This window comes from Phyllobates terribilis, unplaced genomic scaffold (assembly GCF_046119375.1).
Source record: "Phyllobates terribilis strain yellow unplaced genomic scaffold, ASM4611937v1 Scaffold_1__5_contigs__length_1240528914, whole genome shotgun sequence".
NCBI lineage: Eukaryota > Metazoa > Chordata > Amphibia > Anura > Dendrobatidae > Phyllobates > Phyllobates terribilis.
The window spans coordinates 295064298-295082898 of NW_027362761.1; the positions used below are offsets into that span (position 1 = coordinate 295064298).

The 18601-nt window shown below is 41.7% G+C and overlaps 1 protein-coding gene across 2 annotated transcripts in view; it reads right to left on the reverse strand.

Moving 5' to 3' along the window:
* The window catches only part of TTC28 (tetratricopeptide repeat domain 28), an 824287-nt gene that overhangs the window by 732265 nt on the left and 73421 nt on the right, over positions 1-18601 (reverse strand). For both annotated transcript variants that reach the window (XM_073673179.1, XM_073673184.1), the window contains exon 2: positions 8506-8784. In XM_073673179.1, coding sequence (XP_073529280.1) covers positions 8506-8784 — 279 coding nt within the window. The remainder of the gene's footprint in view (positions 1-8505; positions 8785-18601) is intronic.

The following is an 18601-nucleotide window of genomic DNA, read 5'->3' on the forward strand; positions in this document are numbered from 1 at the left end:
ATCGCAGTAAGGCTCTGCTCACATTTATCCTGCGCTCTGCGCTGAGCACTTGCACCAGAGTTTCCGTGTAAATCTCTGAAATACGTGATTCAGCCAGAACCCATGACGGAAGATTCCCTGTAATGAGGTAGATATAGACCACTGTGGACGCCGTCTAGCCTGGGATCCCACGGTGTCATTTGTTTTAGGCGTGCATAAAAGTGCGGTTGGCCAGTTTTGTGCACTTCTGAAAAAAAGGACACCGCTAAACAGATGCCAGACGGAGTCCAGAGTAACTCTGCTGCCTCATTATAGTGAATGGATCCCGCAGGGGTTTCATCTAAATTATATCACTTGGAAATTTAGATGGAAACCCCGATGTAAGTGCTCAGCCTAGAGCGCCGGATAAATGTTACATAAAATGTTCCCAATAAAAGCTTCAACTCAGTCCTCGAAAAAAGCTAGTCCCCACTCAGGTCTGTCATCTGTTAAAAATATAAGGGACTTCCAAGTTACTGGTAGCAGAAAGGCTCTGGAAAAGCGAAATGGCCCTTGCCCCCCAAAAGAAATTCAGAAAATTTTGTGCTCCCAAATCCAAATGCCTATTCTACAATAATTTGTTCTCCAATTGTCAAATAGCACTCCGTCCCCCCCAGATCTCGCCGTATGGCTGAGCGGTACGATACAGCCACATATGGGGTATTGCCACTTTTAGAAGAAATTGTGTGACACATTTCGGCACCATTTTTACCCATTGCCCTGCGTGAAAATGTAAAATCTGAGGGTAAAACATTTTTTTGTGGTGAAAATATAATTATGCTTTTTTCACTGCCCGATGGTATAAATTTAAAAATTAAAAAATACTCACTACTTCCCTAGATGAATTCCTTGAGAGGTGTAGTTTACAAAATGGGGTCACTTGTGGGGGTTTCTGCTGTTTCGGCATGTCAGTTACTCTTCAAATGTGACATGGTGTCTGCCACCTATCCCAGCCAACATAGCGCTCCTTTCTCTTCCGAACCCTGCCGTACAACAAAGCAGTGGTTTTCCCCCACATATGGGGTATCGGTGTACTCAGGAAAAATTTCAAGGTGCAATTTATCCTATTACCCTTATGATAATGCAAAATTAAGGGATGAAAAACGGTTTTGTGGGAAAAATTAGAAAATTTTATTTTTACAGCTCAATATTATAATCTTCTGTGAAGCACCTTGGGGTTCAAGGTGCTCACCACACATCTAGATAAGTTCCCTAAGGGGTCTAGTTTTCAAAATGGTGTCACTTGTGGGGGGTTTCCACTGTTTAGGCACATTAGGGGCTCCCCAAATGCAACATGGCGTCCGCTAATTATTCAAACAAATTTTACATTCAAAAAGTCAAATGGCGCTCCTTCCCTTTCAAACCCTGCCGTGCGCCCAAACAGTGGTTTGCCTCCATATATGGGGTATCAGCGTGTTCAGGAGAAATTGCACAACAAATTTCATGGTGCAATTTTTCCTATTACCCTTATGATAATGCAAAATTAAGGGATGAAAAACGTTTTTGTGGGAAAAATGTGAAAATTTTATTTTTACAGCTCAATATTATAAACTTCTGTGAAGCACATTGGGGTTCAAGGTGCTCACCACACATCTAGATAAGTTCCCTAAGGGGTCTAGTTTCCAAAATGGTGTCACTTGTGGGGGGTTTCCACTGTTTAGGCACTTCAGAAGCTCTCCAAACGCAACATGGCGTCCGCTAATTATTCAGACAAATTTTACATTCAAAAAGTCAAATGGCACTCCTTCCCTTTCAAACCCTGCCGTGCGCCCAAACAGTGGTTTGCCTCCACATATGGGGTATCAGCGTGTTCAGGAGAAATTGCACAACAAATTTCATGGTGCAATTTTTCCTATTACCCTTATGATAATGCAAAATTAAGGGATGAAAAACGTTTTTGTGGGAAAAATGTGAAAATTGTATTTTTACAGCTCAATATTATAAACTTCTGTGAAGCACCTTGGGGTTCAAGGTGCTCACCACACATCTAGATAAGTTCCCTAAGGGGTCTAGTTTCCAAAATGGTGTCACTTGTGGGGGGTTTCCACTGTTTAGGCACATCAGTGGCTCCCCAAATGCAACATGGCGTCCGCTAATTATTCAAACAAATTTTACATTCAAAAAGTCAAATGGGGTTCCTTCCCTTTCAAACCCTGCCGTGCGCCAAAACAGTGGTTTGCCTCCACATATGGGGTATCAGCGTGTTCAGGAGAAATTGCACAACAAATTTCATGGTGCAATTTTTCCTATTACCCTTATGATAATGCAAAATTAAGGGATGAAAAAAGTTTTTGTGGGAAAAATGTGAAAATTTTATTTTTACAGCTCAATATTATAAACTTCTGTGAAGCATCTTGGGGTTCAAGGTGCTCACCACACATCTAGATAAGTTCCCTAAGGGGTCTAGTTTCCAAAATGGTGTCACTTGTGGGGGGTTTCCACTGTTTAGGTACTTCAGAAGCTCTCCAAACGCAACATGGCGTCCGCTAATTATTCAGACAAATTTTACATTCAAAAAGTCAAATGGCGCTCCTTCCCTTTCAAACCCTGCCGTGCGCCCAAACAGTGGTTTGCCTCCACATATGGGGTATCAGCGTGTTCAGGAGAAATTGCACAACAAATTTTATGGTGCAATTTTTCCTATTACCCTTATGATAATGCAAAATTAAGGGATGAAAAACGTTTTTGTGGGAAAAATGTGAAAATTTTATTTTTACAGCTCAATATTATAAACTTCTGTGAAGCATCTTGGGGTTCAAGGTGCTCACCACACATCTAGATAAGTTCCCTAAGGGGTCTAGTTTCCAAAATGGTGTCACTTGTGGGGGGTTTCCACTGTTTAGGCACTTCAGGAGCTCTCCAAACGCAACATGGCGTCCGCTAATTATTCAGACAAATTTTACATTCAAAAAGTCAAATGGCGCTCCTTCCCTTTCAAACCCTGCCGTGCGCCCAAACAGTGGTTTGCCTCCACATATGGGGTATCAGCGTGTTCCGGAGAAATTGCACAACAAATTTCATGGTGCAATTTTTCCTATTACCCTTATGATAATGCAAAATTAAGGGATGAAAAACGTTTTTGTGGGAAAAATGTGAAAATTGTATTTTTACAGCTCAATATTATAAACTTCTGTGAAGCACCTTGGGGTTCAAGGTGCTCACCACACATCTAGATAAGTTCCCTAAGGGGTCTAGTTTCCAAAATGGTGTAACTTGTGGGGGGTTTCCACTGTTTAGGCACATCAGGAGCTCTCCAAACGCAACATGGCGTCTGCTAATTATTCAGACAAATTTTATATTCAAAAAGTCTAATGGCGCTCCTTCCCTTCCGAACCCTGCAGTGCGCCCAAACAGTGGTTTTCCCTCACATATGGGGTATCAGCACGCTGAAGAGATATTGCACAAAAAATTTGGGGTCCATATTTTCCTGTTACCCCTGTGAAAATAGAAAAAATTGGGTCTAAAGTAACATTTTTGTGAAAAAAGTTAAATGTTAATTTTTTTCTTCCACATTCCAAAAATTCCTGTGAAGCACCTGAAGGGTTAATAAAGTTCTTGAATGTGGTTTTGAGCACCTTGAGGAGTGCAGTTTTTAGAATGGTGTCACTTTTTGGTATTTTCTGTCATATAGACCCCTCAAAGTGACTTCAAATATGATGTGGTCCCTAAAAAAATGTTTTTGTAAATTTTGTTGGAAAAATGAGAAATCGCTGGTCAACTTTTAACCCTTATAGCTCTCTAACAAAAAAAAATTTTGGTTCCAAAATTGTGCTGATGTAAAGTAGACATGTGGGAAATGTTATTTATTAACTATTTTGTATGACACATCTCTCTGATTTAAGGGCATGAAAATTCAAAGTTAGAAAATTGCAAAATTTTCAAAATTTTTGCCAAATTTCCGATTTTTTCACAAATAAACGTAAGTTATATCGAAGAAATTTTACCACTATCATGAAGTACAATATGTCACGAAAAAACAATCTCAGAATCAGGGGAATACGTTGAAGCGTTCCAGAGTAATTACCTCATAAAGTGACAGTGGTCAGAATTGAAAAAATTGGCCCGGTCACGAAGGCAAAAACAGGCTCTGGTGCGAAGTGGTTAAGGCATTTTTATTACTTACTGCAAAGTCAAAAGTTTACATACATTTCATTAGTATTTGGTACCATTGCCCTTAAACTGAATGACTTGGGTCAAACATTTGGGATATCCTTCTACAAGCTTCTCACAATAGTTGGGTGGAATTTGGGCCCATTCCTCCTGACAAAACTGGTGTAATTGTGTGTTTATATACTAAGTTGTACAGCACCGTGGGAAAGGCAGGCAAACCTTTTAAAGAGGTACTCTCATTTTGAACATGAATAACATAAATATATAGTAGATGCGGTACCCTCCAATGGGACCAGCATCTATCACGAGAATGGGGTCCTGACAAGAAGAGGCAGTCAGAATTCTCATTAATTTGCATCAGAATTCAGACCACTTCTCCACTGGAAACAGACAAAGCCCTCGAGGTAGATGCAGTTGTATGGATGTATGGTATATTCTGTGGATATGCCATAAATGTAGGAGATGGGTAAAAATGAATAAAAGTAAGCATATTCTCCTGGGAGTTATTAAACAGTTGTCTAAAATTCTGCCATGATACCAGTATGACGCTAGTAATATTACGTTTCACACCGCAGTAAACTATACCAACACTTCATCTACAGCATTTTGCAATAAAACGAGTCACCTTTGTATGAACTTATCATCTGTGCAAGAGCAGACCACAAAAGTGCCATGGCAATGTAGTATACTTCTCCAGGCAAAGATATGTCAAGTTCTTAGCTTCCTTTTTCCTAATAAACCGAATTTTACGTTGATTCAGGTGCCATATAGTTTTCCATTGCTTATTTCAAATTTCCAATACACGTGTGAGTGGAAAAAGTTGGAGGCCTTACAATTATAAAATTAGAAAATTATATAAAATGGAAGTCTTAAGTGAACCATTCAGTTTGGATTTAAGATGGTAATTTTTCTGAAGGATTTGTTGTTCATGGTTGGTCTGTGAAAGTTGTAGCATCGGCGTCTCTGCCCCCAGCCAGGCAGAGACGCCATACCCATTCCCGCAGCGGTCCTGCTCCAGTGTCTTCCAGCCTCCCTGCAGCTGCTGCTGGTGCACGCAGCTTCTCTGGCTGTGTGCTTAGGGCACGCGCGCTCCCTCCCTCTTAAAGGGGCCGTGCGCCGTCCTAAAAAGTCCCCGGCCAATCACCAGAGGGCTTTCCCTATAAGAGGCACCTCCTCCAATATGGAGATGCCCGTGCAAGGTTGCTGCTTTGTGATTCTTACTTTGTTTCAGCTCCCAGGTCCTCTGCAAGTCATTCCTGTTCGCCAGTCTGATCTTTTGATCAGTCCGCTAGCCTGTCTTCTCTTCAGCCCGACAGTCTGTCCACAGTCCAGTCGGCCAGTCTGTCTATGGGCTCTGCCCGCCTGCTTACCAGGAAGCACCCGACTGTTACCTGCCGTGCCTGTCAGCCCGCTTACCTGGAAGCACCAACTAGCTATCTGTTGTGCCGCCAGCTTGCCTACCCGGAACACTCGCCTGACTATCTGTCTAATCAGCCTGTTTGTCTACCCGGACCACCCGTCAGCCTGACAGCCGAAGCTCATCCGCTGTACCAGTCAGTTCCTGCCTTCTGACCCGTGGGAGTCACCTGCTCTCATACAAGGTCGGTCCCAGAGTGGCACCTGGTCCCTCTGCTCGGTTCCTCCCTGGTTCACAGAGTCGACTGAGCCGCCGTGCGACCTTGGTCGGACCGAGTTGATACTTAGTCACGCCCCTCTGGCCCCTCCTTGCACCGCAGCACAGAGGTTCCACCACCCGGATCCGTAACAAAAGTTTAGGTTTATTGACAACAAATCGTGGCCAATCTTTGCCATCATCTGTGGATTAGTCTAGTAATGCAAATCTGACATTCGCAAAATCCAAACACATCAGATCAACTTTTTAGTAGATATCCTGCCCATTGTCAGCATCTATCATGGTCGTTAGAAAGAATATGTTCTACAACTGCCTTTTTGACCGTCCAAAATCTCTAGTGTACGGCTAGTGTTAGATAATTCATATATAGCTGGGTTGTGTAAACACAAATTGCAAAATGTGTAAAGCGCTATAGAAACAGATGGCGCTATAAAAAATAAATAATAGTGTGTGTGGTCTTTGCAGGAAACACAATCACCAGCATGAAGAGCTGAATACTTTCTCATGACATTTAAGAGAATTTGTCACGGTGACCATGCTCTACTTTCTGTAGACAGCATGTTAAAAGGCAGGAGAGTAGATAGAACTAGAGATTTTCAGGAAAAGAGTCAGCATAACTTATTGATTTATATCCACCTTATGGATGCAAGTCCAGAGAGAAGTATCACTCACTGACTAACAACCATCCATGTATGCCAGCTCATACAGAGATGGCTGTCAGTCAGGGGATGACAGTACAGTGACCTTCTCATGCAATAATCTGAAGCAGGGAAAGGAAACTTTGAGCAGAAATCATTTACAAGCAACATCAAGTGGTTTCCCACAAGCAGAGGTGAGTAAGTAAGGGAAAAAGGGCCATGCTGTAAATGATAAGGTAAAACAGATGTCCTGCTATGACAAATGGAGGAAATGAAAAAGACCCTGCTATGCCTGTTAGGGCTCAGTCACATGTTTTTACATATATGAAAAGGGTTCCTAGTTTTATCAGTGATTTTGTTCAGAGTTTCCTCCGAGTTTCATCAGATTTTCTCAGACTAGAAACAAAAATAAGTTTCTCTATCTTCTTCTGTCAAGCAGTCCATGAGAAATGGATAGCACACAAAGGGCAACTGTGAAGACGGTGGGTGTGGACCCACTGCGCCACTGGCTGGGCTTACCCTGAACGGGTGTGACTAAGCGACTACCTGGTTTTCACTAGAGCCTCGGATGGTGAGGATAGGCTTGGACCGCTGGTAGTCACCAGGTGCCACTCCAGGGCAGTCCCTGGACCTGCAGCAGTTGACCCACTGGCCAAAGCAGGAATGCGGAGCATAGGAGGGCAAAAATAGAAGTGAAGTCAGACTGTCTGAGGTCAGGGCAGACAGCACAGGATCACAATACAAAGCTAGGATGAGGAGCGGAGAGGTCAGACAGAAAGGGTAAACGAGCCGGGTCAGGAACAGGAGTGACCAGGCAAAATAGCCCTTAGACTGATTGCTGGATACAGATTGGAACCAGGAACCTAAGTTCAGACAGGGAATAGGGGGAGGAGCTGCCTAATATATCCCCCACTGGCAGGGGATAGGCTAGGGAACCAAACCTTACAGGACACAGCAGATTAATTTCCTGCAGGATCTGGCTGCGCCTCCCTATAGCCAGGTGGAGACAGTGGGAAGATGCAGCAGAGCTGGGAGAGCAGCATGAAGTAACTCAGCGAAGAGGTCTGACATGGAGAGAGGCAGAGCGTTAAACGCATTGAGTAGCACGGCGCAGAGAATGTGTGTGACTTACCTCCGTGACAGCGTCCGAGAGTTGTCCAATTTTTTTCACAGACCCACAGACTTGCATCAAGACTCAGATCAATAAGGATCATGGGAACAGCCCCATAGACTATACTAGGTACGAGTTCTATCTATGATAACCATGGATAGAACTTATATGCGAAAAACAGACATCTGAATGAGTTCTTAAGGGGAGAGAGGGAGGCACAGTTGTATCTCATGGCAGACGTTAGGGTCTCATTGCTAGTGACTGGTCAGACATTTTGCTGTAACTACTGAGAAAAAGAGGAGACTACAATGTGATCTGTAAGAGCTGTTCTCAGTGACTGCAACCGCAGCTTGTAGATTATTTATCTGAATGTTCCAAGTAATACTGATAGTATCTTTATCCATTGCCTGTATCCAGTTTACCTGATCACATTTTGACCAATGTAATACTATCACTAAAAGGTTAATTTCTGTTGCAAATCGGTAATGTATGGCTTCCTTCTGTACATACAGCCAGAGCTGATCAAACTGTATATTCACAAACTATAGTGCTGTTACTGCAGAGAACTGAAGAACTACTGCATCTGTATTATCATACTGCTCTACAGCAATGATTGATGTTAGGTTAAATGTATGATGTCACATGTAGAGCCCACAATCAGCAGGTCACTGAGATATGAAGTGATGTCATTTGATTGACATAAGCAGACAGGATGATGTCATGTAGAGTAGATGATGTCATGTAGAGTAGGAATATTATATTCATGTGTTACAAGCTGTGAATTATAATGACATTAGAACATAATATTTTAGCACTACACTAAATTAAAAATAAATATTATCAATGCCTTATATTCAGCAATGTTATTTTCTTAATTTCGAGATAAGAAAATTCTCAAGAGTAGTACTAAATGATAGTGAAATTGTAAAGTTCGTTCAGACGTTCCGATCTCAAAGTATACAGAAGAATTTACAGATGAAATATTGAAGTCCTACCTTTGGCCATTTGGGATTTAGCAGTCGAGCTTTAATGGCATCGTCCAGAGCTTTCTCATACTGCGTAGTTTTAAGGTAGGCGGCTGACCGGTTACTATACAGTATACAGTTCTGTGGATCCACCTGCAGTGTCTCGCTGTACAGCTCAATAGCCATCTGAAAGTCTCCGTTTTTACAGGCATCGTTGCTCTGACGAACTTTCTCAATAAATTCTTCCTTGCTGAGAATTGAGTTTTCAACCACTTTTCCTCCAAATGCTTTCACAGGAATGGCTGCCGACTGTAGTAATACATGAGATGAAAGGGGAAACATTAATAATAGTTACAATCTGACATCCCTACAGAGCAAATAATAAAGACAATGGTTTAATACATCGAAAAGGGACAGATAAACTGTGGCAATGAAACACCAGATCTATTCGCAGAGCGTTGGATACAGAATACAGCTATTTGTTTGGATGCTATTGGTTTGGTAACAAAAGACCACTTATTTTTAAAAGAAACTTCTTTTTTGGTTTCATATGAATTTGTCATGGATTCTGCTTTGGAGCGGTGCAACATACGGATTACATAAAAGTCAGAAACTGCCAATTTTTGTCAGGACCGCCCAACCACCTGATGTGTATGGGGGCTTCTTGATTCTCCCTTGACAGATGATGTTAAGTAAATAAGAATTGGGCAATTGAAATTCAAATTCAGAGTGAAAACCCAGACAAAGCAGTGCCATCCAAAGTGCCGATGCGAGCCAGAGTGCCTGCTTTACAGTGCCACAGCGCTCACGTAAAACTGTCAGCTAAGGTTCCCACATAAGAAAAATCAGAAAGTAGTGATGAGAGAGTATGTTCGGTTAACCCTTTTGGCGAGTATCCTCGGGTGAGTAGCGAGTATCTTCAGCATACTCAGTGATATGTTTGAATCACTCCCGTGCGCATGATTTGCGACTTTTTGACAGCTTTAATACATGTGAGGAATGCTTAAGAAACACGGGAGTGATTCAAACATATCACTGAGTAAGCTGAAGGTACTCGCCCGAACATACTCGCCGAAAACGTTAACAGAACATACTCGCTCATCACTATCAGAAAGTCACTGGCAGTAAATATTAAAAAAAAAACGTTGGTCAGTGTGAACAAAGCTTAACATCTTTCTAGACATTACGATTTTCAGTTTTTGCACTTTATTTTTTTCTTCCCCTTCTTCCAAGAGCAATACCTGTTTTATTTTTCAGGCAACATAGCTGGAAGAGGGCTTGTTTTTTTTGTGAGACTAGTTCTACTTTTGAATGCCGGTGAAGAAAAAAAATTGCTGTGAAATAGTGGGAAAAAAAAACACAAATCCGTAATTGTTTTTTTGAGGGGTTACTTACAGTGTTCTTTACAAGGTAAAAAAGACCTGGAACTATGATTTTTCGGGTCTGTACGATTAAGGCGATAGCAAACATGCATAGTTTATACAGTATGCTATTTTTGTATTTAAGTTGGTTGTGAAAAAAAATAGAGAAATTTGTCAAAAAATGTTTTTGCTTGCCTTTGCAATTTTTGGTTGATGGGGCTGTAGAGAGCTTGTTTTTGTGCCCTCAGCTAATGTTTTTATTGATCCCATTTGGGGTTAGATACAATATTTTAATTGCCTCTAATAGCATTTTTGTGCTGACGTTGTAAAAATGCAATTCTGGAGTTTTGATTTTTTTACTACATTATTACCTGATCTGGTTGATTAATTTTATATTTTGATTAGACTCTCCCGAACCTGTATACAAGCATAGGCAGATACTTATCCATCATGCAATACCATCACTGAGGAGTCTGATTGACTTTAACCTTTTCACCACCTTTGGTTTTTCCGCTTTTGTTGTTTGCTCCCCTTCATCTCAGAGCCCAAACTTTTTTATTTTTTGGTCAATATGGCCATGTCAGGGCTTGTTTTTTGCGAGGCGATTTGTACTTTTGAGCGACATCATTGGTTTTACCATATCGTGTACTGGAAAACAGGAAAAAAATTCAAGTGCGGTGAAATTGCAAAAAAACTGCAATTGCATAATAGATTTTTTTTCTTTACCATGTCCACTAAATGCTAAACTGATCTGCCATTATGATTATCCCGGTCATTACGAGTTCGTAGAAACCAAACATGTATAGGTTCTTTTTTATTTAAGAGATGAAAAAAAAATCTAAAGTTTGTAAAAAAATAAATAAATAAAAATGGCGCCATTTTCCGAGACCCTTAGCGTTTCCACTTTTCGGGATCTGGGGTTGGTGATGGCTTATTTTTTGCGCACTGAGCTGACGTTTTTATTGATACCATTTTGGTGTAGACACAATGTTTTAATCGTCCATTACTGCATTTTATTGCAATGTTGCGGTGACCAAAAAAACTTAATTCTGGCATTTTGATTTTCTTCTTGTTACGCCATTTTTTTAACTGTTTTATTTTGAATAGGGCGAAAGAGGGGTGATTTGAACTTTTATATTCTTTTTATTTTTTTTTATATTTTTAAAAACATTTTTTTTCACTTTTCACTGGCTTCAATAGTTTCCATGGAAGACTAGAAGCTGCGATTATCTGATCCCCTCTACTACACACAGCAGGGCTTAAGCCCTGCTATGTGTAACAAAAGTGCTCATCTGCTATGATATACAGTACATTGTGAAAGTATTTGGCCCACTTGACCAAAGTGTGTTCCTTGGTCTTCATGAAGCTCTCTGCACTTGAAACAGAACCCTGAGACTATCACAGAGCAGGTGCATTTATACGGAGACTTGATTACACACAGGTGGATTCTATGTATCATTACCGGTCATTTAGGACAACATTGGATCATTCAGAGATCCTCACTGAACTTCTGGAGGGAGTTTGCTGCACTGAAAGTAAAGGGGCCGAATAATATGGAACGCCCCACTTTTCAGTTTTTAATTTGTTAAAAAAGTTTAAAATAGCCAATAAATTTCGTTCCACTTCACGATTGAGTCTCACTTGTTGATTCTTCCCCCAAAAATTAGAATTTTATATCTTTATGTTTGAAGCCAGAAATGTGGCAGAAAGTAGAAAAGTTCAAGGGGGCCAAATACTTTCACAATGCACTGTATATAGCAAATCAGCTATGACACCCACAGGGGTCTCCTGCAGACCCCGGGTTGTCATGCCAACCCATCGGCGACCCGCGATCATGTGATGGGTGCGCCAATGGGGGGGAAGAGGGGGCGGGAGACCTTGGAGGTACTCATACGTCCAAGGTACTAAAGGGATTAAATCTATTCTGCAACCAATGTCAGAGTCATTAAGAACTATCTTCAGCGTACAGAAGGACAAGGAATCCTGGTAGTGATGATATGGCCTCCACATAGTAATGATCTCAACATCATCCAGCCTGTCTGGGATTACATGAAGAGCAGGAAGGATTTGCACAAGCACCAAAGAAGATCTGTAGTTAGTTTTTCAAGATGTAAGGAACAACCTCCCGGCTGAGTTCCTTCAAAAACTGAGAGCAGGTGTATCTAGAATTGATGCTGCTTTTAAGGCAAAGGGCAAGGTCACACCACATAGTGATATGATTTAGATTTCTCCACTTGTTCATTCACTTAGCATTTTGTTAATTAATAAAAAAAAAGTTTCAACACTTCCATTTTTCTTTGCAGTGTTTTTTCCACACGTGCCCAAAACTTATATATATATATACACTGTGTTCCAAATTATTATGCAAATAATATTTTCTCAGATTTTCCCAAATTACCTATATGAATTGCAGTCATTGTAATTTTCCAGTCAGATAACTATTAGAGTACAATTGAAAGGTTTTTGTACAAACTGCCTATGATAATACTATATTTTTAAAAAAATAAAAAACTCAAACTGCACTCAAAATGCATGTTCCAAATTATTATGCACAGCAGAGTTTTCAACCTTTTCATTTTAATAAAGAACAAAAAAATGGTCATTTTTGAAATTATAAGCATTAGCAGGTTATTACAAACTGAAATCAAACAGTTTTCAACTCCAAACTTTATTCTAGGTGATGTTACATTTGCACATAGGACCCCTTGTTCGAAAGGAGCTTCTGAACTCTCTCGGCCATTGAATTTGTCAGGTTTTGGATGGGTTCTGCTTCAATTGTTTTGCATGAGGACAGAATACCCTCCCAGAGCTGTTGCTTAGATGTGAACTGCCTCCCGCCATCATAGACACTCCTTTTGATGATGCTCCAGAGGTTCTCAATGGGGTTGAGGTCAGTGGAGCATGGGTGCCACACCATAAGTTTGTCCCCTTTTATGCCTATAGCAGCCAGAGATGCAGATGTGTTATGTGCAGCATGAGACGGGACATTATCATGCATGAAATGATCTCGATGGTCCAGATGGATGGAGTGGAGGATGGCTGGTTGATGGACACCCCATGCAAACACGGCTACGGCGCCAACAAGGAGGAGGTGGAGTAATGTTTTGGGCTGGAATCATGGGGAGAGAGATTGTCAGTCCTTTTAGGATCCCTGAAGGGGTAAAGATGAACTCCATAATGTATGTTGAGTTTCTCAAACAGCACTTCCTTCCATGGTTCAAGAAGAAGAACCGTGCATTCAGCAGCAAGATCATTTTCATGCATGATAATGCCCCGTCTCATGCTGCACATAACACATCTGCATCTCTGGCTGATATCGGCATAAAAGGGGACAAACTTATGGTGTGGCACCCATGCTCCCCTGACCTCAACCCCATTGAGAACCTCTGGAGCATCATTAAAAGGAGTGTCTATGATGGCGGGAGGCAGTTCACATCTAAGCAACAGCTCTGGGAGGGTATTCTGTCCTCATGCAAAACAACTGAAGCAGAAACCATCCAAAACCTGACAAATTCAATGGACGAGAGAGTTCAGAAGCTCTTTTCGAACAAGGGGTCCTATGTGCAAATGTAACATCACCTAGAATAAAGTATTGAGGTGAAAACTGTTTGATTTCAGTTTGTAATAACCTGCTAATGCTTATAATTTCAAAAATGACCATTTTTTTGTTCTTTATTAAAATGAAAAGTTTGAAAACTCTGCTGTGCATAATAATTTGGAACATGCATTTTGAGTGCAGTTTGAGTGTTTTATTTTTTTAAAAATATACTATTATCATAGGCAGTTTGTACAAAAACCTTTCAATTGTACTCTAATAGTTATTTGACTGGAAAATTACAATGACTGCAATTCATATAGGTAATTTGGGAAAATCTGAGAAAATATTATTTGCATAATAATTTGGAACACAGTGTATATATACATACACACACACACGCACACACATACATACATATATACATATATTCACTGCCCAAAAAATAAAGGGAACATTAAAATACCACATCATAGATATCACTGAATGAAATATTCCGGTTGCAAATCTTTATTCATTACATTGTGGAATGCGGTGAGAACAATAAAAAATAAAAATGATCAATGTAAATCCAAATTAATATCCCAAGGAGGTCTGGATTTGGACTGATACACAAAATCAAAGTGTAAAATCAAATTTCAGGCTGATCCAACTTCAGTGGAAATGCCTCAAGACAAGGAAATGGTGCTCAGTAGTGTGTGTGGCCGCCACATGCCTGTATGACCTCTCTACAACTCCTGGGCATGCTCCTGATGAGGCTGAGAATGTTCTCCTGTGGGATCTCCTCCCAGACCTGGATTAAAGCATCAGTCAACTCCTGGTCAATCTGTGGTGCAACGTGGCATTGGTGGATGGAACGAGACATGATGTCCCAGATGTGCTCAATCAGATTCAGGTCTGGGGAACGGGCGGGCCAGTCCAAACCATCAATGCCTTCATCATGAAAGAACTGCTGACACACTTCAGCCACATGAGGTCTGGCATTGTCCTGCATCAAAAGGAACCAAGGGCCCACTGCACATGCATATAGTCTCACAAGGGGTTTGAGGATCTCATTCCGGTACCTAATGGCAGTCCGGGTACCTCTGGCTAGCACATGGAGGGCTGTGCGACCCTCCAAAGAAATGCCACCTCACCATTACTGACCCACTGCCAAACTGGTCATGCTGGAGGATGTTGCAGGCAGCAGAACGTTTTCCACGGCATCTCCAGACTCTGTCATGTCTGTCACATGTGCTCAGTGTGAGCCTGCTCTCACCCATGAAGAACACAGGGCGCCAATGTGGAATCTGCCAATCTTGGTGTTCTCTGGCAAATGCCCATCGCCCTGAACGGTGTTGGCCTGTAAGCACAACATCCACTTGTGGATGTCAGGCCCTCATAGAGTCTGTTTCTGACAATTAGAACAGACACATGGATGTTAGTGGCCAACGGGAGGTCATTTTGCAGGGCTCTGGCACTGCTCCTCTTGTTCCTCCTTTAACAAAGGAGGATGTAGCGGTCCTGCTTCTAAGTTCTTGCCCACCTACGGCCCTTCCACGTCTCCCGCTGTACTGGCCTGTCTCCTGGTACAGTATCTGCTCCATGCTCTGGACACTGTGCTGACAGACACAGCTAGCCTTCTTGCCACAGCTCACACTGATTTGCCATCCTGGATGAGCTGCAGTACCTGAGCAACTTCTGTGGGTTGTACTGTAGACACCGCCTCAAGCTACTGTACCTCTAGGGGTGAGAGCAATGACAAAATGCAAAAGTGACCAAAACAACAGCCAAAAAGGATGGGAACAGAGAAATGGTCTGTGGTCACCACCTGTAGAACCACTCTTTTATAGGGGGTGTCTTGCTAATTGCCTTTCATTTCTACCTGTTGCCTCTTCTATCTGCACATCAGCAGGAGAAATTGATTCACAATCAGTGCTGCTTCACAACTGGAGAAGTTGATTTCACAGAAGTGTGATTGACTTGGAGTTACATTGTGTTTTTTAAGTGTTCTCTTTATTTTTTTGAGCAGTGTCTATATATGTATGTACAGTACAGACCAAAAGTTTGGACACACCTTCTCATTCAAAGATTTTTCTGTATTTTCATGACTTTGAAAATTGTACATTCACACTGAAGGCATCAAAACTATGAATTAATACATGTGGAATTATATACTTAAAAAAGTGTGAAACAACTGAAAATATGTCTTATATTCTAGGTTCTTCCAAGTAGCCACCTTTTGCTTTGATGACTGCTTTGCACACTCTTGGCATTCTCTTGATGAGCTTCAAGAGGTAGTCACCGGAAATGGTTTTCACTTCACAGGTGTGCCCTGTCAGGTTTAATAAGTGGGGTTTCTTGCCTTATAAATGGGGTTGGGACCATCAGTTGTGTTGTGCAGAAGTCTAGTGGATACACAGCTGATAGTCCTACTGAATAGACTGTTAGAATTTGTATTATGGCAAGAAAAAAGAAGCTAAGTAAAGAAAAACGAGTAGCCATCATTACTTTAAGAAATGAAGGTCAGTCAGTCCGAAAAATTGGGAAAACTTTGAAAGTGACCCCAAGTGCAGTTGCAAAAACCATCAAGTGCTTAGCACTTGTTGGCCCTTTTGCCTTCACTCTGCGGTCCAACTCACCCCAAACCATCTCGATTGGGTTCAGGTCTGGTGACTGTGGAGGCCAGGTCATCTGGCGTAGCACCCCATCACTCTCCTTCTTGGTCAAATAGCCCTTACACAGCCTGGAGGTGTGTTTGGGGTCATTGTCCTGTTGAAAAGTAAATGATGGTCCAACTAAACGCAAACCGGATGGAATAGCATGCCGCTGCAAGATGCTGTGGTAGCCATGCTGGTTCAGTATGTCTTAAATTTTGAATAAATCCCAAACAGTGTCACCAGCAAAGCACCCCCACACCATCACACCTCATCCTCCATGCTTCACGGTGGGAACCAGGCATGTAGAGTCCATCCGTTCACCTTTTCTGCGTCGCACAAACACACGGTGGTTGGAACCAAAGATCTCAAATTTGGACTCATCAGACCAAAGCACAGATTTCCACTGGTCTAATGTCCATTCCTTGTGTTCTTTAGCCCAAACAAGTCTCTTCTGCTTGTTGCCTGTCCTTAGCAGTGGTTTCCTAGCAGCTATTTTACCATGAAGGCCTGCTGCACAAAGTCTCCTCTTAAAAGTTGTTGAAGAGATGTGTCTGCTGCTAGAACTCTGTGTGGCACTGACCTGGTCTCTAATCTGAGCTGCTGTTAAACTGCGATTTCTGAGGCTGGTGACTCGGATAAACTTATCCTCAGAAGCTGAGGTGACTCTTGGTCTTCCTTTCCTGGGGCGGTCCTCATGTGAGCCAGTTTCTTTGTAGCGCTTGATGTTTTTTGCAACTGCACTTGGGGACACTTTCAAAGTTTGCTCAATTTTTCGCACTGACTGACCTTCATTTCTTAAAGTAATGATGGCCACTCGTTTTTCTTTACTTAGCTGCTTTTTTTTTGCCATAATACAAATTCTAACAGTCTATTCAGTAGGACTATCAGCTGTGTATCCACCAGACTTCTGCACAACACAACTGATGGTCCCAACCCCATTTATAAGGCAAGAAATCCCACTTATTAACCCCTTTACAACCTATGACGTACTAATACACGTTTGTGCACTGGGCTTTAAAAGCCTGTGCCATATTAGTACGTCATCGCGATCGCACCCGCACACAGGCTGTGCGGGCGCGATCGCCGCCGGGTGTCAGCTGATTGTCACATCTGACACCCGGTGCTATGTGCAGGGAGCGGTCCCGCACCGCTCCCGGCACATTAACCCCCGCAATGCTGCGATCGAAGTCGATCGCAGCATTGCGGTGGCTAAGGGGAGGTGATCGGTATACTCACTTCCTCTTCCGGCCTCCAGCGCTGTCTGCCGCGGCTTCCAGGATGTTGCCATGACGACCCGATGTCGTCATGACAACATCCGGGTCACCAGACAGCAGGAAGATTTTTTGGACATGCGCAGTGCATTTACAAATTATCTTCTCCCTGTCCAGCGCTGACAGCCTGCACGGCACAGGGATGGTGCTCCATTCCTGTGCCATGCAGGCGATCAGAGAAAAAAAGTTAAAGTCCCAGAGTGGGACAAAGTAAACAAGGTAAAAAACTGTTAGAAAGTGAAAAAAAAAATAAAAAAAATAATCCACCAAAAATAAAAATATAATGTACCCATCAATAAATATTATGAAAAAAAACAAACAAAAAAAACAATAAAAGTACACATATTTGGTATCGCCGCGTCCGGAAAGACCTGACCCATAAAACTGTCCCACTATTTAACCCCTTCAGTGAACACGGTAAAAAAAAAAAAACAAAGCAAAAAACAATGCTTTATCACCATACCGCTAAACAAAAAATGGAATAACACGCGATCAAAAAGACGAATATAAATAAAAATACTACCGCTGAAAACGTCATCTTGTCCCGCAAAAAACAAGCCACCATACAGCTCCATCAGCCGAAAAATAAAAAAGTTATAGCTCTCAGAATAAAGCGATGCTAAAAAATTATTTTTTCTATAAAATAGCTTTTATTGTGTAAAAGCGCCAAAACATAGAAAAACTATATAAATGTGGTACCGCTGTAAACGTACTGACCCAAAGAATAAAGCTGCCTTATCAATTTTACCACAAGCGGAACAGAATAAAAAAATTTAAAAAAAACAGTTCCTGAATTGTTGGTTTTTGTTTATTCTGCCTCCCAAAAATCGGAATAAAAAGCGATCAAAAAATGTCACGTGCCTGAAAATGGCACCAATAAAAACATCAACTCATTCCGCAAAAAACAAGCCATCACATGACTGTCTGCCAAAATCTGGAAAAATTATAGCTCTCAAAATATGGCGATGCAAAAACTAGATTTTAAAAAAAAATGCGTCTTTTAGTGTGTGACAGCTGTCAATCATAAAAACCCCATATGATTCTGGTATCGCTGTAATCGCACCAACCCGAAGAATAAAGTCATCTAATCACTTATACCGCACGAGGAACGGCGTAAAAAATAAAGTCTCAGGTTAGGGTTAGGGCTAGGGTTAGGGTTGGGCTGGGGTTAGGGGTTAGGGTTGGGGTTAGGGTTGTCATGGGGTTGGGATTTTTTTCAAAAGTTAGAAAAAAAGATGGCGATATGGCGACTAGTGTTGAGTGCAAGTGCTCGCTACTTGAGTTTGCATCGGGTGCTCTGGTATGCATTGAGTATCGTGG